This window comes from Panulirus ornatus, chromosome 24 (assembly GCF_036320965.1).
Source record: "Panulirus ornatus isolate Po-2019 chromosome 24, ASM3632096v1, whole genome shotgun sequence".
NCBI classification, from domain to species: Eukaryota; Metazoa; Arthropoda; class Malacostraca; order Decapoda; family Palinuridae; genus Panulirus; species Panulirus ornatus.
Window position 1 is genome coordinate 2,272,963 of NC_092247.1, and position 18,676 is coordinate 2,291,638.

Consider the following 18,676-nt stretch of genomic DNA (forward strand, 5'->3'; position numbering starts at 1 on the left):
GCAGTTCGACTATGCAAACTCGTCAACACTTGCAATTAATCTATAAATAGTAGAACGAAGATTCCAGGGTCCAGGGTTGACGTCAGGAGACGACGGGACCTGTCAATTATCTTGTCAATTATCTTCTTTTTTTTTTTCTAAATTCGCTCTTCAACATAACAGATCCTATTGCAGATATTATGTCTTTGGCATCATCATGTTGCATCAAGAGAGAGAGAGAGAGAGAACAGATTAGATACCAACACTTTATCATTAACCAAAAAATAAAACCACGAATAAACACACTGCGGTTTCCAGCTCGTGTACAAAATTTCTAACAAACACATTTTAGTTTGCTGCCTTCCACTGCAGCCAGGCTGGCTGCCAACTGGCAAGAACTTGAACCCTGTGAAGTATATTTCTCGTTACATAACAGTTCCTGGAAACTACCGTAAAGTAATGAACGGCTGAGTTAGGAGATAACTTGTATGAATCACCTTTAGTGTGTTTAAATGGTGTTTGTATACCACACTAACAACACACGTCTCTGAGAAAAGATCAAAAAATGAACATTTTCCTCTCTCATTCTCACGTTCTCGAGGAATCCCATATAGCCACAGAAATCTGAGGTTCACTTCTCAACACCAAACTGATTTCTATCAATGCAAGTTTGTTTACAGCCTTCTGAAATAATCATTACACATCCGGACACATACATGACTTCTTTCCCTCATATGTGATCGATGGTGATTGCGATTAGCCCAAAATAAAACGGAACGTGAACTGAATAATCAAAACTGCACTAAAGAAGACAAATATGTAGCTGCTTCAGTGTAATTATGTGTTTAACAAAGCTTGATTATGTGCCCATATGTACTTTTGCCATTAGGAGAAAATTCTGCTCTGGAATGCTACTTGGAAACTGTTATGTTAATGATTTACCTCAATTAGTACCCAGGAACATTATAACTGGTATATATCGCCCTCTTAAATTAACCTGCCTAAGGTTCACAGCCCATGTACAATAAAGAATAAAGAATTGGTGTGATCGGGTGCAGGTGGCGGCGGAGGGGGGAGGGTGAAGGTGGTGACGGCAAGCCGCCAGCCCCAGTAGCTCTTGTGCTGGCGTCGTGTGAAGGTCCGTGCTCCGCTCCAGTCCCGCCACCGCTTCCCCCTGTCTTCTGGTGGCTGTGGGCCTACCGTCGCTCTCGCGGATTCCTTCTATAATATCATGATGAACTGATGCCAGTTTTCATGTGCTGTGTCATGGCGTGTAAGAAAAAGAAAGAGTGCCACAGATGTCAGAAATATAGTCGTTTTTGAAGGCTGTGAAGTGAATCAGTGATTACGAACCATACCTAATGATCGTAGACTGGTTTTGTAAATATCTCACTACACTTTACGAACACGTTGAATCTGTCAGTAAGGAAAAGATGGGTGGTAACAAGTGACATACACTTTAAAGAATAACGTAGTTAATGAACACTGTACCAACAATTCATGTTTAATTAAAAAAAGAATGTCATGCATAATGAGATGAGTTATTCATGATAGAACTGGTAAAAGCATAATAGCATCTAGTACTGCTGAGGAAGTGGTTTTCTGTTTGGAACATTTCACTTAAGCAAGAAAACTGATGGGTTATTGCCCATTAGAACGAGGGTACTAGCGGACGACCTAATGACCCCAGTGCAGAAATAAGTGGAATGCTGCTTTCTTAAAGGAAGCTAACAAAGCTACTGTTTCTCCTAAAAGCAGGAAATTGCTTCTATAAAATGAGTTCTTTACAGACATTATTTGGGAAATTGGTGCCGTGCATTCTTAATGGCTCCTGGCGGAACGCAATGCACGGTGCGTACTTTAAGTATATATTCAACTAGCTCCGAGCACAGGCATTCTGTTACTAATGATGTGGAGTTCGAGCTGAGCATTTGAACATCAGCATATAATGATGTGGGTATCGTCGAAGCTTCGAATAAGGACAGTCAGCAGGTAAAGATGAGGGGATCGTCAAGGCCTCAGTTAAAGAATGGCTGCAAGTTATTGTGTATGGATCGTGAACGTCTCGAGCAAGAGCTGGGTTTGTCGACGCCTGGAGCAAAGACTTCTGCAAACAAAGATGTGAGGTTCGTTGGCTCTTCGAGCAAGGACAGGATTATAATATGATGTGGTAATCGTTAGCTCTTTGATCAAAAGTAGCCAGGAAGGAATGAAGCAGGGAAACTCCACGTCTCCAAGAAGAATAGCCAGCAGAGGTTAATGTGGAGTTCGACGACCTTTTTTCTTGATGAAAAACACGGAGGAGCTGAAGATATGGGGTTCCTCGGCGCTTTTGGCAGGGGCAGCAAATAATGACCTGGTGATCGTCGAGGTCTGCCTAGATGACCCTGTAACTGTATCCAGATGCGATAGGCCAGAAGTCCTTTTAGTAAAGTCAGGTCATCCGCATGGGAGAGGGGAGTGGAAAAGAGATTTAGTACACATCTCGAGTGAAGTGAAATGGTTTATAAGTTTTTCGAGCACGATGAAGGAACTTGGAAATACCCCAAACGATATGAGTTTGCTGTGGTCAGAATGCAGTAAACTTGTGCACATACTCTACCGTGATTCTGTGTAATGGGGTTGAGGTGTGTTTCATTGAGGAAAAGAAATAGTGTGTTCGAAATGTAGTGCATTGACTCAGAAATCAATATAATACAGTGAGCAGGCCAGGGTTATCATACAGTGCAGTGAAGTGGCTTGTTTATCTTTGAAAGAAATCCGTAAACTACTCTTGTAAGTTACTTAAAGCTTGAGGAACGTTTCCAGATATAATCTGTTGACAGTGATATTAGGAAATTAGAAGTATGCGGATGTAACAGTGACACACACTGGGTGAGAACAAGGCCAGATGTCCCTCTGAGAAAACTAACGTCTCATTAAATTCTTTTGATGAAGAAGTGAAGCACATACACTCATTGACACGACATAAATTCATGAACATTTTTGCTATTCAAGATTGTGCCAATTCATTTTCGTCTAAGTGACCTGCATGAAACTCAAAGTCACGAGATGTAAATTTGAATTTCATCTTAGCACGTCGAAAAAAAAAAGATCTTGATCACTGCTAAAGTAATTTCTTCAAGACTTGCAACTTATTTTTCCATTATGGAAATTTCACATCATTAAATACAGCATCTGAGTTCTATTTATTATCAGGTTATGTGAGACTTTAAGAGATGAATTATGTGAACTGAAACAACAGTTAGGACACTGAATCAAGTCGGAATATCCAATATCATTGTCTTTTCCTCCCTGGGTGACTGATTCCCTATCAAGATACCATTACAGGGGACTAAACCAGTTGGCCTCTTCATATTCTCATTCGAGATTTCTATCTAAGAGGAAAAAAAAAGGTAAAGAAAAGAATCATGGGTGGAATACAACATAATAAGAGAATTCCCTGTGTCATCCTCTTCGTTAATCTCCTGTACAACGTGGCTACAGAGGGCGATTTCCTCTTCCAAAAGAAGAAATGTAAGTACGAATTTTTTTTATCTATCTTTTTATTAATCAAAGTTCGTTGCAGATTTAATCTTGGATCTCCACTGCATATTTCGTTGAGTTAGATTCAGCTTTCTGTCTCTATCGAAGTGTTTCTAGTTATATTCTGAGAAGCAATTTCCATCACGGCTGAAGAGTCTTTCGCTTTTATTGAAGATACGGAAAACATGATTAAAATCTCATTATTTTGAGATTGACTTCATCTACCGTGGTATTGGATTAAGTGACTCAGAGAAGCGTCATTATGTGGGGTTTTTTACTCATCGAACTACAGAAATTTGGTTAGGAAGTCGTCATACATAGCCTTACAACATGTACACCATGACAGTTGCTGGTAGAGCTTGACACTGCGAGACTGCGCGTCATGGACCATTAAGGTCATACATGTTACATTAGTCTACTTAGAGCCTTATGGCGCAAATTTACGACGTTCTCATATATTTCAAGTCACCTTAAAATCAGCGCGTTGGCACATAAGTACAACTGGCTTTCTGTTTCATCACCTCTTCTTGTCCTCAAGATATTCCACTCTTCATATCATCATAAACGACTGTTCTCGATCTCTTTGGTCTCACAAACTTTCCATACCACTACCAACATCCGGACACGTCCACAGGAGTACACTTCACATTCAGTTTCACTGCACACTTTTGCTTATCCTCATGAACCTTCCAAAGTACTTGTTTACCGGACATCTGAACTTGTCCTCAAGAATCTAATAGATGTTCTAGTTCAGTAGACATCTACATTTGTCCATAAGAGGGTCCATGTCGTCAGGCACACGTACCTGCCATCAAGCATGGATCCATGAGTTGTCTCAGTTTACCAGGCATCTCTACTTCACCTCATGAATCTATTAGAGACCTCATTTCACCAGACATGGTCTGGTCATCATGGACACACCAGAGGTTCTTAGTAACGAAGCACATCTGTATATGTCCCCGTGAATCCTCATGCCTTCTTTTTCATCAAACGCCTGTACTTGTTCTCATGAATCCACCGACGGTACCAGCAGACCAAACCTTTCTGTTTCATATGAGTTTTTAACACGTTTCAGTTCACCAAACATCTGTCCCCGTTCTTATAAACCTACCGGAGGGTCTAGTTCACCAAATGTCTGTCTATATGAATCGACTTGAGGATTTCGGCTCGCTGAACACCAGTACTTATGAATTCATCAGAAGATCCATTTCTCGAAATACCTATACCTGCCCTGTAAAATACTTCACATAGTTTAATTTGTTGATACTTGCATCCATGTATTTCCATTGTTAAGTGTCAGGAAACACTTGTGCTTTTGCTCATATGTCCCAAGAGTTATTTGTGTCGACAGGTAGGAATCAATTGACACATGAATCCTTCGACTTCCCATGACACGAAACTCACTAAGCGTGTTCTCATGGATACTGTAGGCGTTCTCATTCCCCAAACACCTGTACTTGGCCTCAGAATCTTTCATGTTATCAAACACCTGTGGGTTGCTTTACAGCCGCCCTCCTTCATCCTTGGGTTTGTCATATAGCATTAGTGAGTTTATGATTTTTCCCAGACACACACTGTTATCAAACCTGTGACACCTTAATGCCTTTATAAAGCCCCTGTTACTAACGTCGTGTTTGTCGTCATTAAATTCCCCAAAACGATCACATCAATATACAAGAGATGGATGTTGACTTACACATCTTCAGGCGTCCTTGTGTCGTGTCACCTGTTGTCGTGTGTAGATGACGACTGTGAGGATGTTCTCTGCCACCAAGTCGTCTTAGACTCCTCATGTGTTGTGTAGGATTCGTGATCACTCAGTGCGGTGCTTTGTATGTGTCGTCGTGGAATTCATGATCCTTCAGATGGCGTTCATTTCCCAGCTATGGGCTATAGACTCGTGATCTCTCAGTTGGTTTTGCAATTCGTGCCATCTGTCGCCATGGACTCGTTAGCCATTTCGATGGTGATGGTGTCTCGTACCCATCTGTCGTCATGATCACCGTGATCATGCTTCTGTTGTCTCATTAATCGTTGTGGAATAATGAGAGTTCACATAGTGTTCCTGCTTCGGGTCACCAGACATCATGGGGCTCCTGACACCTCATATGGTGCTCCTGTTTCAGGTCACTAGAGGTCATGGGTTACTGATCCTTCTCACGTTGCTTCTGCTCCGTGACACCACCAGTGGTGGCGGTGGTGGACTCATGATCCCTCATCATGTGTTACTGATCCTTCTCACGATGCTTCTGCTCCGTGACACCACCAGTGGTGGCGGACTCATGATCCCTCAGAGGTTATGTGTTCCGTGCCACTGAACTCTGCTCTTTTTTTCTCTCTTTTTTTTTTATCAGCCGCCTCTGGCCGCCTAGCGACAGCCGTGTCCGAACTTTTAATCGTTGCGAGGAATTTACCAGCGATTTACTCCCTTTGGGTCGAAAGTTGACACGTTTTTCTTTTTTTTTTTTTTTACCCCCAAAAACCCCAAAAGTTAGCTTGGATTCAGTTGAAATTGTTTTTCTTACGATTGGAAAGGATGATTTCAGTTAGATGAGATAGGGGAATATAAGAGTTTTATTTACAGTCGTGTGATATTGCTTGATATATATTGACTGATGTGTATTCAAAAGATGGAAAACCCAAAATTCCTATGATTTTCTGGAGCACTACACACACACACACACACACACATATATATATATATATATATATATATATATATATATATATATATATATATATATATGTATATCAGGGGAGACGATTTAACTACGAGCGAGAGGCGGCAAAAGCAACCTACGCACCAGCTGACGACCTGCCTGGCCCTGGTCGTCACACTGGCCAGACGGCGGCTGCTTAGTTCAGCTCTCACTCCATAGATGGCAGGTGGCGCTTGGCAGCGCTGGGTGGGAGCCTACAGGCTCCTCCTCGCCATGTAAGGTCTCGGATCCAATATTTCTCTCGTCTTTGATCTTTGGTTGGTCGTTTGGGCTTTAGACCTATCACCTTGCCTGGGTCATTAGGGCCGTCATCGTGAAACTACGACAACCTACCGGGAAATCTTTAACCCCTTCAGATGTTGAGAATCAATCTTAGCTACATGCCCTCTTACAGTGCTTGTGACTCAACATGTGGCTTAAAGTTTTTGTGTGTTGTGGTACAGGGATAATTGAGACTGATGTAAGAGATGGCAAAGATGGATGTGCATACCGGTGATTATATGTAGACAAAGAAACTAGAATTAGGAGCCCAAAGGGTAATTTAATTTCAATTACTACTTGATATCTACAGTACAGTTGTGTGTGATGATTATGGAACTTTTTTGGACATATGTTCGTTGTTATATAGTGATATATGTCAAATGACCTTCAGGTTAATGACGAAGGATGTCACAAAATGGATCAGGTAGAGGATACATGGTAGGGAAAAAGGAGAAAAGTGGAAATGGGAAATAAATGAAGGAAGATATGGAGAATAATGGTGTAAAGATATACTCATGGTTATTAGTGTAAGATTTCGTATGGCCTTTATGTTCAGATGTGATAATGTTCTACCATAATTTCCAGTAGCTTAATGACATAAAGAAGTCATCAGGGAAGGAGCATAAGTTATCTCTACAACCACAGGAAGCTCAGTAAACAGGAGTGAGTGCACTCACGACACTAACAGGGTAATGGAGGCTTCATTTACTGGAGGAGTCAAGAGATAGTGAGAGAACCGTAAAGGTCATCACTTGGCAAAGGTCTGCACCAGCCAAGGATTAAGATCTATCTCACGGCTTCAGGCAGACGTGTACTGCTTGCATCTCCGCAGAGGTAAACTCTCTACCTATGATAAGCAATCGATAATACCTTATCTTCCTACGGCAGAAGAGAGCATACCACCATTCATATACTTAACCTTCAATGTTCCTTTTCCTTGTACGTCTTTTTTCTTTGTATCTCGTCCTTACTGAGCAAGTCTGTACGCTTCATCATTATCCCTCATCCTTCAGTTGATGCTATACCAACTACTTGCCTACATCTGTTTAGAACTTCACAAAGATTAAGCCTCCTTCCTAATATCATCAAGTAATCCACTGGTAACTACAATCTCACGTCAAAACTGTCCTCTGTTGATACGTTTTATCCTTTTTAACTCCATATATTTTCGTAATCTTTTCCTTAACTTATGATATCAGCAATCACAGTCCTTAACTTCCATTTCCCCGGCAAGTAACACCTAAGCCAACCTCGGGTTGTAGCGGTCGGTGCCCAGAGTTAAGGTCACATTGTTCTGTCTGCACCAGCAGCCTCTGGTACTCAGATGAAAGGCGATTGCACAAACAGACACATCCGGCAATGCAATCTGTTCTGACGGCCCTGGGAGTGCATGCGAAAGCTGGAAACCTCGTTTTTGCACCTCAGCCTGTATGCATACATACATACGTACATACATATGCAAATCGAGGACGACGAGGCCAAGAGAAAAACGCGTAAGCTTAAAAGCACCAAGAGAACGTGCTCACAAACAGAGTGGATGTATTCTCAAAGTACGGAATGAAAAGTTGCACTCTGCATACAGACAGACAGAAAGGCAAATATTAAAAAAGAGTCGTCCACTGGCATTTCAGGTGTTGCATACTTAGACTGTTGCGCACGTGTCAGAGGACATGCATAAAGTAGCCATGATCTGCTCCTACCTGCCAGACCCTGTATAGTGTATAAACCAGCGTCCAGGACACGAACGGCTCCATTGCAATGTGTCACATTAAGTACACAAACGTCTTGCTTTCAGTAATATCGTTCTGGAAGGTCTTGTTGCGTTGTTGATATATAAATAAGTCATTTGGATGGTTAATTCAAAGAAAGTAGAATTTATGTGATGAAAAATCTTAAATACCTCTTAAGTATCCGTGCTATCAAGATGTCAGTCCTTAGAACCTTAATAATCACAGGCGGTTCATGTCTATTCAGAATTTTGGTTCCTGAGAATTACTTACTCACCCAACCTCTTGGAGGCTTAACACACATGATAAGTGATAATATTTCAAAATTTTGGAGCTCTTATTGGGCCAGCAAAAAGGGAGGGACAGAACTAGATGCAAATATATAACAAATTTTGGATACATTGTATATATATTATTTCATTAGTTATTTATTAAACAGAGAAGAGGTAGTGAAAGCTTTGCGGAAGATGAAAGTCGGCAAGGGGGCGGGTTTGGATGGTATTGCAGTGGAATTTATTAAGAAAGGGGGTGACTGTTGTTGATTGGCTTGTGAGGATATTCAGTGTATGTATAGCTCATTGTGAAGTACCTGAGGATTGGCGGAATGCGTGCACAGTGCCATTGTACAAATGCAAAAGGGATAAAGGTGAGTGTTCAAATTACAGAGGTATAAGTTTGTTGAGTATTCCTGGGAAATCATATGGGAGAGATTTGATTGAGAGGGTCTAGGCATGTACAGAGCATCAGATTGGGGAAGAGCAGTGTGGTTTCAGAAGAGGTACAGGATATGTGGATCAGTTGTTTGCTTTGAAGGAGGTATGTGAGAAATAATTAGAAAAGCAGAAGCATTTGTATGTAGCATTTATGGATCTAGAGAAGGCACATGATAGAGTTGATAGAGATGCTCTGTGGAAGGTATTAAGAGTATGTGGTGTGGGAGGGAAGTTGCTAGAAGCAGAGAAAAGTTTTTATCAAGGATGTAAGGCATGCGCACGAGTAGGAAGAGAGGAAAGCGATTGGTTCTCATTGAATGTCGTTTTGCGGCAGGGGTGCGTGATGTCTCCATGGTTGTTTAATTTGTTTATGATGGGGTTGTTAGGGAGGTGGCTTGGGAAGTGAGTCAGTTGTTGTTTGCTGATGATACAGCGCTGGTGGCTGATTCGGGTGAGAAACTGCAGACGTTGGTGACTGAGTTTGGTAAAGTGTGTGAAAGAAGAAAGCTGAGAGTAAATGTGAATAAGAGTAAGGCTATTAGGTACAGAGGGTTGAGGGACAAGTCAGTTGGGAGGTAAGTTTGAATGGAGAACAACTGGAGGAAGTGAAGTGTTTTAGATATCTAGGAGTGGATTTAGATATCTAGGATTGGCAGCAGATGGAACCATGGAAGCAGAAGTGAGTTACAGGGTGGGGGAGGGGGTGAAAGTTCTGGGAACGTTGAAGAATTTGCGGAAGGCGAGAGCATTATCTCAGAAAGCAAAAATGGGTATGTTTGAAGGAATAGTGGTTCCAACAATGTTATATGGTTGCGAGGCTTGGGCTATAGATACAGTTGTGTGTAGGTGGGTGGATGTGTTGGAAATGAGAAGTTTGAGGATGATATGTGGTGTGAGGTGGTTTGATCGAGTAAGTATTGAAAGGGTAAGAGAGATATGTGGTAATAAAATGAGTGTGGTTGAGAGAGCAGAAGAGGGTGTATTGAAATGGTTTGGTCGCATGGAGAGATTGAGTGAGGAAAGATTGACAAAGAGGATATATGTGTCAGAGGTGGAGAGAACGAGGATAAGTTGGAGACCAAATTGGAGGTGGAAAGATGGAGTGAAAAAGTTTTTGAGCGATTGGGGCCTGAACATGCAGGAAGGTGAAAGGCGTGCAAGGAATAGAGTGAATTGGAACGATGTGGTATACCGAGATCGACGTGATGTCAATGGACTGAGACAGGGTATGTGAAGTGTCTTGGAAAGTTTTGTGGGGCCTAGATATGGAAAGGGAGCTGTGGTTTCGGTGCATTGTACATGACAGCTAGAGGCTGAGTGTGAACGAATGTGGCCTTTGTTGTCTTTTGCTAGCGCTACCTCGCGCGCGTGCGGGGGGATGAGGGTGTCATTTCATGTGTGGCGGGGTGGCGACGGGGATGAATAAAGGCAGGCAGAGACAGCGACAAAGTATAATAAAAGAATGAATATATATATATATATATATATATATAAATATATATATATATATATATATATATATATATATATATATATATATATGTATATATATATATATATATATATATATATATATATATATATATATATATATTGATTGATTGATTGATTGATTGGCGAGTAAAAGAAAGACGGATGTAAATGTGCTGAGAGGCAGCTGGTGGGAGGTCTTATCTCTTGTGGGGGCGAGGGTGAAGGTTTGTAGAAATTATCGAAAAAGAGGAAACATTGTCATTAATGATAGAGCAATGTGAGTAAGTGAGCTTGGATAAGAGACTTGTGTGAAGAACTACAAGAAAAGATTGCATGCAGAATGGCAAAAGGTGAGAGTAAATGAAGTGAGGGGAGTGGGTTAGAAATCGGAGGTATTTAGGGAAGCAGTGATGGCATATGCAAGAGAGGCAAGTGGCATGAGAAAAGTGGGAGGTGGGTAGATTAGAAAGGGTAGTGAGTGGTAGGATGAAGAAATAAAGTTGTTAGTGAAAGAGAAAAGAGAGGCATTTGGGCGGCAGTTACGGAAAAGGAATGCAAATGATTTTGGAATGTATAAGAAAAAGACACAGGAGGTCGAGAGGAAGGTGAAGGGGTTGAAAAAGAGAACAAATGAGAGTTAGGATAAACGAGTATCAGAAAATAGGGGGAGTATGGTGTTTTCGAGGGAGGTAAAATGTGCGAAGGACAAGAGAACAAATGAGAACGTTGGTAAAGGGGGCAAAAGGGGAAGCAATGACAGACAGTGATGAAGTGAAGAAGAGATGGAGAGAGTATTTTGAAGGACTGCTGAATGTGTTCGATAATAGGATGGTAGATTTGGGGTGTTTGGATCGGGTTGTATGTGAAGTGAGGGTGTCATGGAAAGTGGTTTCGTGAAGAGAGAAGAGGTGTGAAATCACAAGTTTAAAACTCTTCCCTCGTACAACACAAACAGTAATCACAAATCCACATCAAAGTATATAAGTCCCCATGAGTGGAGACCTCCCTCCCCTCACAACATGAATACGTGATTGCCAATCGGTAACCACAAAAAGGGAAGTTTGACCTGAAGCAAAAGAAAAGGATGGTAAAGAGCTTAATGAGGAGCTTTGAGTTTCCATGATGCAGAAACGTTGCACTTGAGAATTAAGGAAATCATAAGAAAGCTTTGCAATGTGGACTTCCTGGAAAATAATGAAGAAAATTTTGTCAGAACTTCAAAGGAATGAAGAATTTTTATGTAGAGTGCAAGAGGAAAGAAGATTGGTAAAGCAAGAGCGCGTTGGCGAAAACATCAGAAAGAATACGCTTTGCGTAGAGGAATTCCTGCGAAAGCAACACTATGTATGATGCAGTGAGGCAGTGGACCAGAGAGAGACAGATGGATTCTGTGTGAGACGACATGAAGACCGGGAAAGTTATCATGATGACGTGACGCAGTGACTGACGATAGAGAAGATGGGTCAGAGTTAAAGCCATGAAACCGGAATTGTCCACAGAGGAAACACCAAAAATGAATAGATAAATAAATGAATAAACTTCCCATGGTTTACCCCACACGTTTCACATGCCCTGGTTCAATCCATTGATGGCACGTCGACCCCGGTATACCACATCGTTCCAATTCACTATTCCTTGCACGCCTTTCACCCTCCTGGATGTTCAGGCCCCGATCGCTCAAAATCTTTTTCATTCCATCCTTCCACCTCCAATTTGGTCTCCCACTTCTCCTCGTTCCCTCCACCTCTGACACATATATCCTCTTTGTCAATCTTTCCTCGCTTTTTCTCTCTATGTGACCAAACCATGTCAATGCACCCTATTTTGCTCTCTCAACCACACTCTTTTTATTACCACACATCTCTCTTACCCTTTCATTACTTACTCGATCAAACCACCTCACACCACATATTGTCCTCAAACATCTCATTTCTAACACATCCACCCTCCGCACAACCCTATCTATCGCCCATGCCTCACGACCATATAACATTGTTGATACCACTATTCCTCCAAACATACCCATTTTTGCTCTCCGAGATAACGTTCTCGCCTTCCACACATTCTTCATTCTTCAGCGCTTCCAGAACCTTTGCCCCCCCCCCCCTCGCCCTGTGACTCACTTCCGCTTCCATGGTTCCATCCGCTGCCAAATCCACTCGCAGATATCTAAAACACTTCACTTCCTCCACTTTTTCTCCATTCAAACTTACCTCCCAATTGACTTGTCCCTCAACCTTATTGAGCCTAATAACCTTGCTCTTATTCACATTTACTCTCAGCTTTCTTCTCTCACTCACTTTACCAAACTCAATCACCAACTTCTGCAGTTTCTCACCCGAATCAGCCACCAGCGCTGTATCACCAGGGAACAACAACTGACTCACTTCCCAAACCCTCTCATCCACAACAGACTGCATACTTGCCCCTGTCTCTAAAACTCTTGCTTTCACCTCCCTAACAACCACATCCATAAACAAATTAAATAACCATGGAGACATCACACACCCATGCCGCAAACCGACATTCACTGGGAACCACTCATTTTCCTCTCTTCCTACTCGTACACCTGCCTTACATCATCGATAAAACAGTCCTTTTTCAGCACACAAATCTACAAGCTCTTCACCATTTACATTTACAACACTTAACACCCAATGTACGCCAATTATGCTCTCAACTGCCACATTACTCACCTTTGCATTCAAATTATCCATCACTATAACCCGGTCTCGTGCATCAAAGCTGCTACACAAAACACAATTACTCAGCTGCTCCCAAAACACTTGCCTCTCATGATCTTTCTTCTCATGACCAGGTGCATAGGCACCAATAATCACCCATCTCCCTCCATCCACATTCAGTTTTACCCACATCAATCAAGAGTTTGCTTTCTTACAATCTATCACATACTCCCACAACTGCTTCAGGAGTAGTGCTACTCCTTCCTTTGCTCATGTCCTCTCACCAACCCCTGACTTTACTCCCAAGACATTCCCAAGCCACTCTTCCCTTTTACCCCTGAGCTTCGTTTCAGTCATAGCCAAAACATCCAGGTTCCTTTCCTCAAACATACTACCTATCTCTCCTTTTTTCTCATCTTGGTTACATCCACACACATTTAGACACCCCAGTCTGAGCCTTCGAAGTGGATGAGCACTCCCCGCATGACTCCTTCTTTTGTTTCCCCTTTTAGAAAGTTAGAATACAAGGAGGGGAGGGTTTCTAGCCCTACGCTCCTGTTCCCTTTAGTCGCTTTGTACGACACGCGGGGAATGCTTGGGAATTATTCTTTCTCCCGTATCCCCAAGGATATATATATATATATATATATATATATATATATATATATATATATATATATATATATATATATGTGTGTGTGTGTGTATGTGTGTGTGTGTGTGTGAATTCGTTAACCACATTCTTGTGCATGCAGGAGCAAGAATTCAGGAAATCCTTAATGGTGCATTTGACTCTCCACTTGGGCGCAGGCAATCGTGCGGCGCAGGAATTGCTGCCCTTACAGAGGACGATCCTCATGTGGAGGTGAGTAACCTCACCTCACTGGGTGTGCCACTTCACAGTGAACTCTTCTCGTGTGGGAGGTGGGTGTTCTCACCACACTGCCTCTACCACCTGGCAGTGGACACTCATTATGTGGAGTTGAGTGTCCTCACCACATATGACAGGTGGCATCACAGTAAGCGCTATGCTCACCATACAGGGTGTGTTACCTCAGTAATCTCTCTCTCTCTCTCTCTCTCTCTCTGGACTGAGGTGTAGCATCATAACACAGACGCTTCTCTCAGTGGTCGCTCCTTAAGGCGTGGAGGCTTCCTCCCTCACACCCCACCAAGGATATGCCTCCTTCTGTGTGGTACTCCTCTCGGCTGGTGTCACCACCCATGTCATACCACACTGGAGTGAGCACCTCCCTCCTTGAGGCGAGTCTCTTCATTACTTAGGACGTGCCACCTCACAGGCAGCTGTCCTCATTTTCCTCACCTCTCTCTTGGCAGCTGTCCTCACCACTCACAACGTGTCGCTTCACGGAGTGTGTTTCTTACATGAGGCAAGTTATCCTCATTTACACAAAACACTTTAGTGGTTTGAAGCCTTTGATTCTCGTTGCTTTACATTTTTCTTAAGATTAAATTAATTCCTTATGACAACGTGCGTCGAGGAGGTTCTTTGAAGACCTTCAGAATTACCAACACGTTGAGTGTAAATCATCGTAATATGTTATCATAATATACGATCATGATATGTTTTTCACTTTTTTAGGATTAAAACGTTGAGTTAAAGAACGCCACCATTAATTAGTCTAAGGAATAATCAAATGGTTTTCTGATGTTAAGATAATTACGCATGGAGAACGTGTGACAACATCAGGAATCCATCTATGAACACGAAGGAAAGGAAAATATTTAATTAGCTTTTCTGTGATTACTAACAAAACTGAAACGAGAATAGAGAGTTGTTAGATAGATAAGTGGCTCCCTTCTTCAGCGATGGGACAAATACTGCTTATGGCATACACTGTGAGTGTAATAGAGATGGAGAACTCCAGGTATATTCTTGAGGTCGCTGTCATATCACGATCATCTGCTGCGATCATCGCCAGTGAAAGCAAGATGTGTGTATTAGAGAGAGAGAGAGAGAGAGAGAGAGAGAGAGAGAGAGAGAGAGAGAGAGAGAGAGAGAGAGAGTTACATTGATACACAGACCACCCAGACCCAAGGTCCAAGTGAGTTGGGATGGCCTTACCACTACTTTAGGAAGAAAAGTATCATATGTGTACACTTATAAGTCGAGGTGGTCTGGCCTTACCACTACTTTAGGAAGAAAAGTGTCATATGTGTACACTTATAAGTCGAGGTGGTCTGGCCTTACCACTACTTTAGGAAGAAAAGTATCATATGTGTGCACTTATAAGTCCAGCACCATTGACGTCGGGATCAGTGCATATACCATCCCTGGAGTCTTCATGTGTTTCTTTTACATGGAAAAAAAGATATATGCCCATGATACACCCTAGAAACCCTCGATATTATACGAGATGTACGTCACACATATAATCAAGGAACCTAATTATAAATTATGTAAGAAGTGGTTATTCGCTGAATAATCCAACACACATCATATCAAAATGATCTGTAGAATATATAAAAAACTTTATCAAAACAAATGTTCTTTCAAAACGAAAGACACGAGAGCTAAAGAAAAAAGGAAGTAAAACTAAATTTCATACAAAAGATTATCTGGTAAAGCATATTTTGGGAACGCTAATTACGCCTCACAAAGAACGAGTGAGTCTTACCAGAACAAAGCAACTTTAAGAAGAAAAGAAACTTGAGGCATTTGTACTGGACATCCCTGAACAACAAAGGCGTTTCCTCCTCATTCTATAGAACTCCCACGCGACTGTAAGGTCTGGGTCACGTCACATTAAGGAGTTATGACCCGCTGTCAGCAGACTGGTCCTTGTATATTAGAGATTTTAACATGGGAGGCGAGATTCTCAAAGATATAGGGCTTGTTGTGACTGACGAGAAAGAGCATAAAGACTAAAGCATTAACATGACTTGTAGGGGATCTACATCTTCTAGAAATAGGGTAAATAGATTCAGGGAAGAATCAATTCTAAAACAAAAGCTGTAACTGAAGCAAACGAAATTACCTGATTCATATATACAAAGATAACGTCAAAAACGTACATTACATCAGACCAAACTTGAGAGTGAGTGTTGCAACAAGCGTTATCTTGCTCTCGCCTGATCCTGAGTAAAGTTAAAAGTCGACCTGAAGGATTGGCTAAATCAAAGGTCAGCTTCAGGGATGACTGTCTTGAATCTTGGGCACTTCAGGATGCCTTTATACACGGATCTGAAACTCGTGCCTGATTAGCTTCCTCGGCAGAAAGAGACGACTAGTGAAACACACACACACACACACACACACACACACACACACACACACACACACACACATACAGTGTTTTATCCAATTTCTGCAACTGTTAAATGACACGCTAGTTATTATTGTTATTATCATGATAAATTATCATTATTATCATCATTAATCATTATCATTATCATAAATATGATAATTGTTATTATTACTTTTATTATTATGTAGAGTATGTGATAGAGTATAAGAAAGTAAACTAGATTGATATGGGTATAACTGAAAGTGGATGGAGAGAGATGAGTGATTATTGGTGCCAATGCACCTGGGCATAAGAAAGATCATGAGAGGCAAGTGTTTTGGGAGCAGCTGAGTGAGTGTGTTAGCAGTTTTGATGCACGAGACCGGATTATAGTGATGGGTGATTTGAATGCAAAGGTGAGTAATGTGGCAGTTGAGGGACTAATTGGTGTATATGGGGTGTTCAGTGTACTTAATGGAAATAGTGAGGAGTCTGTAGATTTGTGTGCTGAAAATGGACTGGTGGTTGGGAATACCTGGCTTGAAAGGAGAGATATACTTAAGTATACGTATGTAAGAAGGAGAGATGGCCAGAGAGCGTTATTGGATCACGTGTTAATAGATAAGCGCGTGAAAGGAAGACTTTTAAATGTTAATGTGCTGAGAGATGCAACTGGAGGGATGTCTGATCTTTATCTTGTGGAGGCGAAGGTGAAGATTTGTAGAGGTTTCCAGAAAAGTAGAGAAATGTTGGGATGAAGAGAGTGGTGAGAGTAACTGAGCTTGGAAAGGAGATTTGTGTGAGGAAGTACCAGGAGATACTGAGTGCAGAATGGAAAAAGGTGAAAGCAAAGGACGTAAGGGGAGTGGGGGAGGAATGGGGTATATTTAAGGAAGCAGTGATGGCATGCGCAAAAGATGCTTATGGTATGAGAAGCGTGGGAGGTGGGCCGATTAGAAAGGGTAGTGAATGGTGGGATGAAGAAGTAAGATTATTAATGAAAGAAAAGAGAGTGGCATTTCGGCGATTTTTGCAGGGAAAAAGTGCAAATGACTGGGAGATGTATAAAAGAAAGAGGCAAGAGGTCAAGAGAAAGGTGCCAGAGGTGAAAAAGAGGGCAAATGAGAGTTGGGGTGAGAGAGTATCATTAAAATTTGGGAGAATAAAAAGATGTTTTGGAAGGAGGTAAATAAAGTGCGTAAGAAAGAGAACAAATAGGAAAATCGGTGAAGGGGGCTAATGATGAGGTAATAACAAGTAGGGATGATGTGAGAAGGAGATGGAGTAAGTATTTTGAAGGTCTGGTGAATGTGTTAGATGATAGAGTGGCAGATATAGAGTGTTTTAGTCTAGGTGATGTGCGAAGTGAGGGGGTCAGGGAGAATGGTTTGGTAAACAGAGAAGAGGTAGTGAAAGCTTTGCGGATGATGAAAGCCGGCAAGGCGGCAGGTTTGGATGGTATTGCAGTGGAATTTATTAAAAAGTGGGGTGACTGTGTTGTTGACTGGTTTGTGAGGATATTCAATGTATGTATGGATCATGGTAAAGTGCCTGAGGATTGGCGGAATGCATGCATAATGCCAATGTACAGCGGCAAAGGAAATAAAGGTGAGTGTTTAAATTACAGAGATATAAGTTTGTTGAGTATTCCTGGGAAATTGTATAGGAGGGTATTGATTGAGAGGGTGAAGGCATGTACAGAGCATCAGATTAAGGAAGAGCATTGTGGTTTCAGAAGTGGTAGGGGATGTGTGGATCAGGTGTTTGCTTTGAAGAATGTCTGTGAGAAATACTTAGAAAAGCAAATGGATTTGTATGTAGCGTTTATATATCTGGAAAAGGCATGTGATAGAGTCGATGGAGATGCTCTGTGGAAGGTATTAAGAGTATATGGAGTGGGAGGCAAGTTGGTGGAAGCAGTGAAAAGTTTTTATCGATTATGTAAGGCATGTGTACGAGTAGGAAGGGAGGAGCATGATTGGTTCTCAGTGAATGTAGGTTTGCGGCAGGGGTGCGTGGTGTCTCCATGGTTGCATAATTTGTTTATGGATGGGGATGTTAGGGAAGTGAATGCAAGAGTTTTGGAGAGAGGAACAAGTATGCAGTCTATTTTGGATGAGAGGGCTTGGGAAATGAGTCACTTGTTGTTCGCTGATGATAGAGCGCTGGTGGCTGATTCGGGTGAAAAACTGGAGAAGCTGGTGACTGAGTTTGATAAAGTGTGTGAAAGAAGAAAGCTGAGAGTAAATGTGAATTAGAGCAAGGTAATTAGGCTGAGTAAGGTTGAGGGACAAGTCAGCTGGGAGGTAAGTTTGAATGGAGAAAAACTGGAGGAAGTGAAGTGTT

General features: G+C 41.8%; 1 protein-coding gene across 8 annotated transcripts in view; it reads left to right on the plus strand.

Moving 5' to 3' along the window:
- The first annotated feature begins 1,112 nt into the window (after positions 1-1,112).
- LOC139757010 (protein turtle homolog B-like) overlaps positions 1,113-18,676 on the plus strand; it is a 179,120-nt gene continuing 161,556 nt past the window's right edge. For all 8 annotated transcript variants that reach the window (XM_071676957.1, XM_071676962.1, XM_071676960.1 and 5 more), the window contains exon 1: positions 1,113-3,495. In XM_071676957.1, coding sequence (XP_071533058.1) covers positions 3,390-3,495 — 106 coding nt within the window. In that variant the 5' untranslated portion in view covers positions 1,113-3,389. The remainder of the gene's footprint in view (positions 3,496-18,676) is intronic.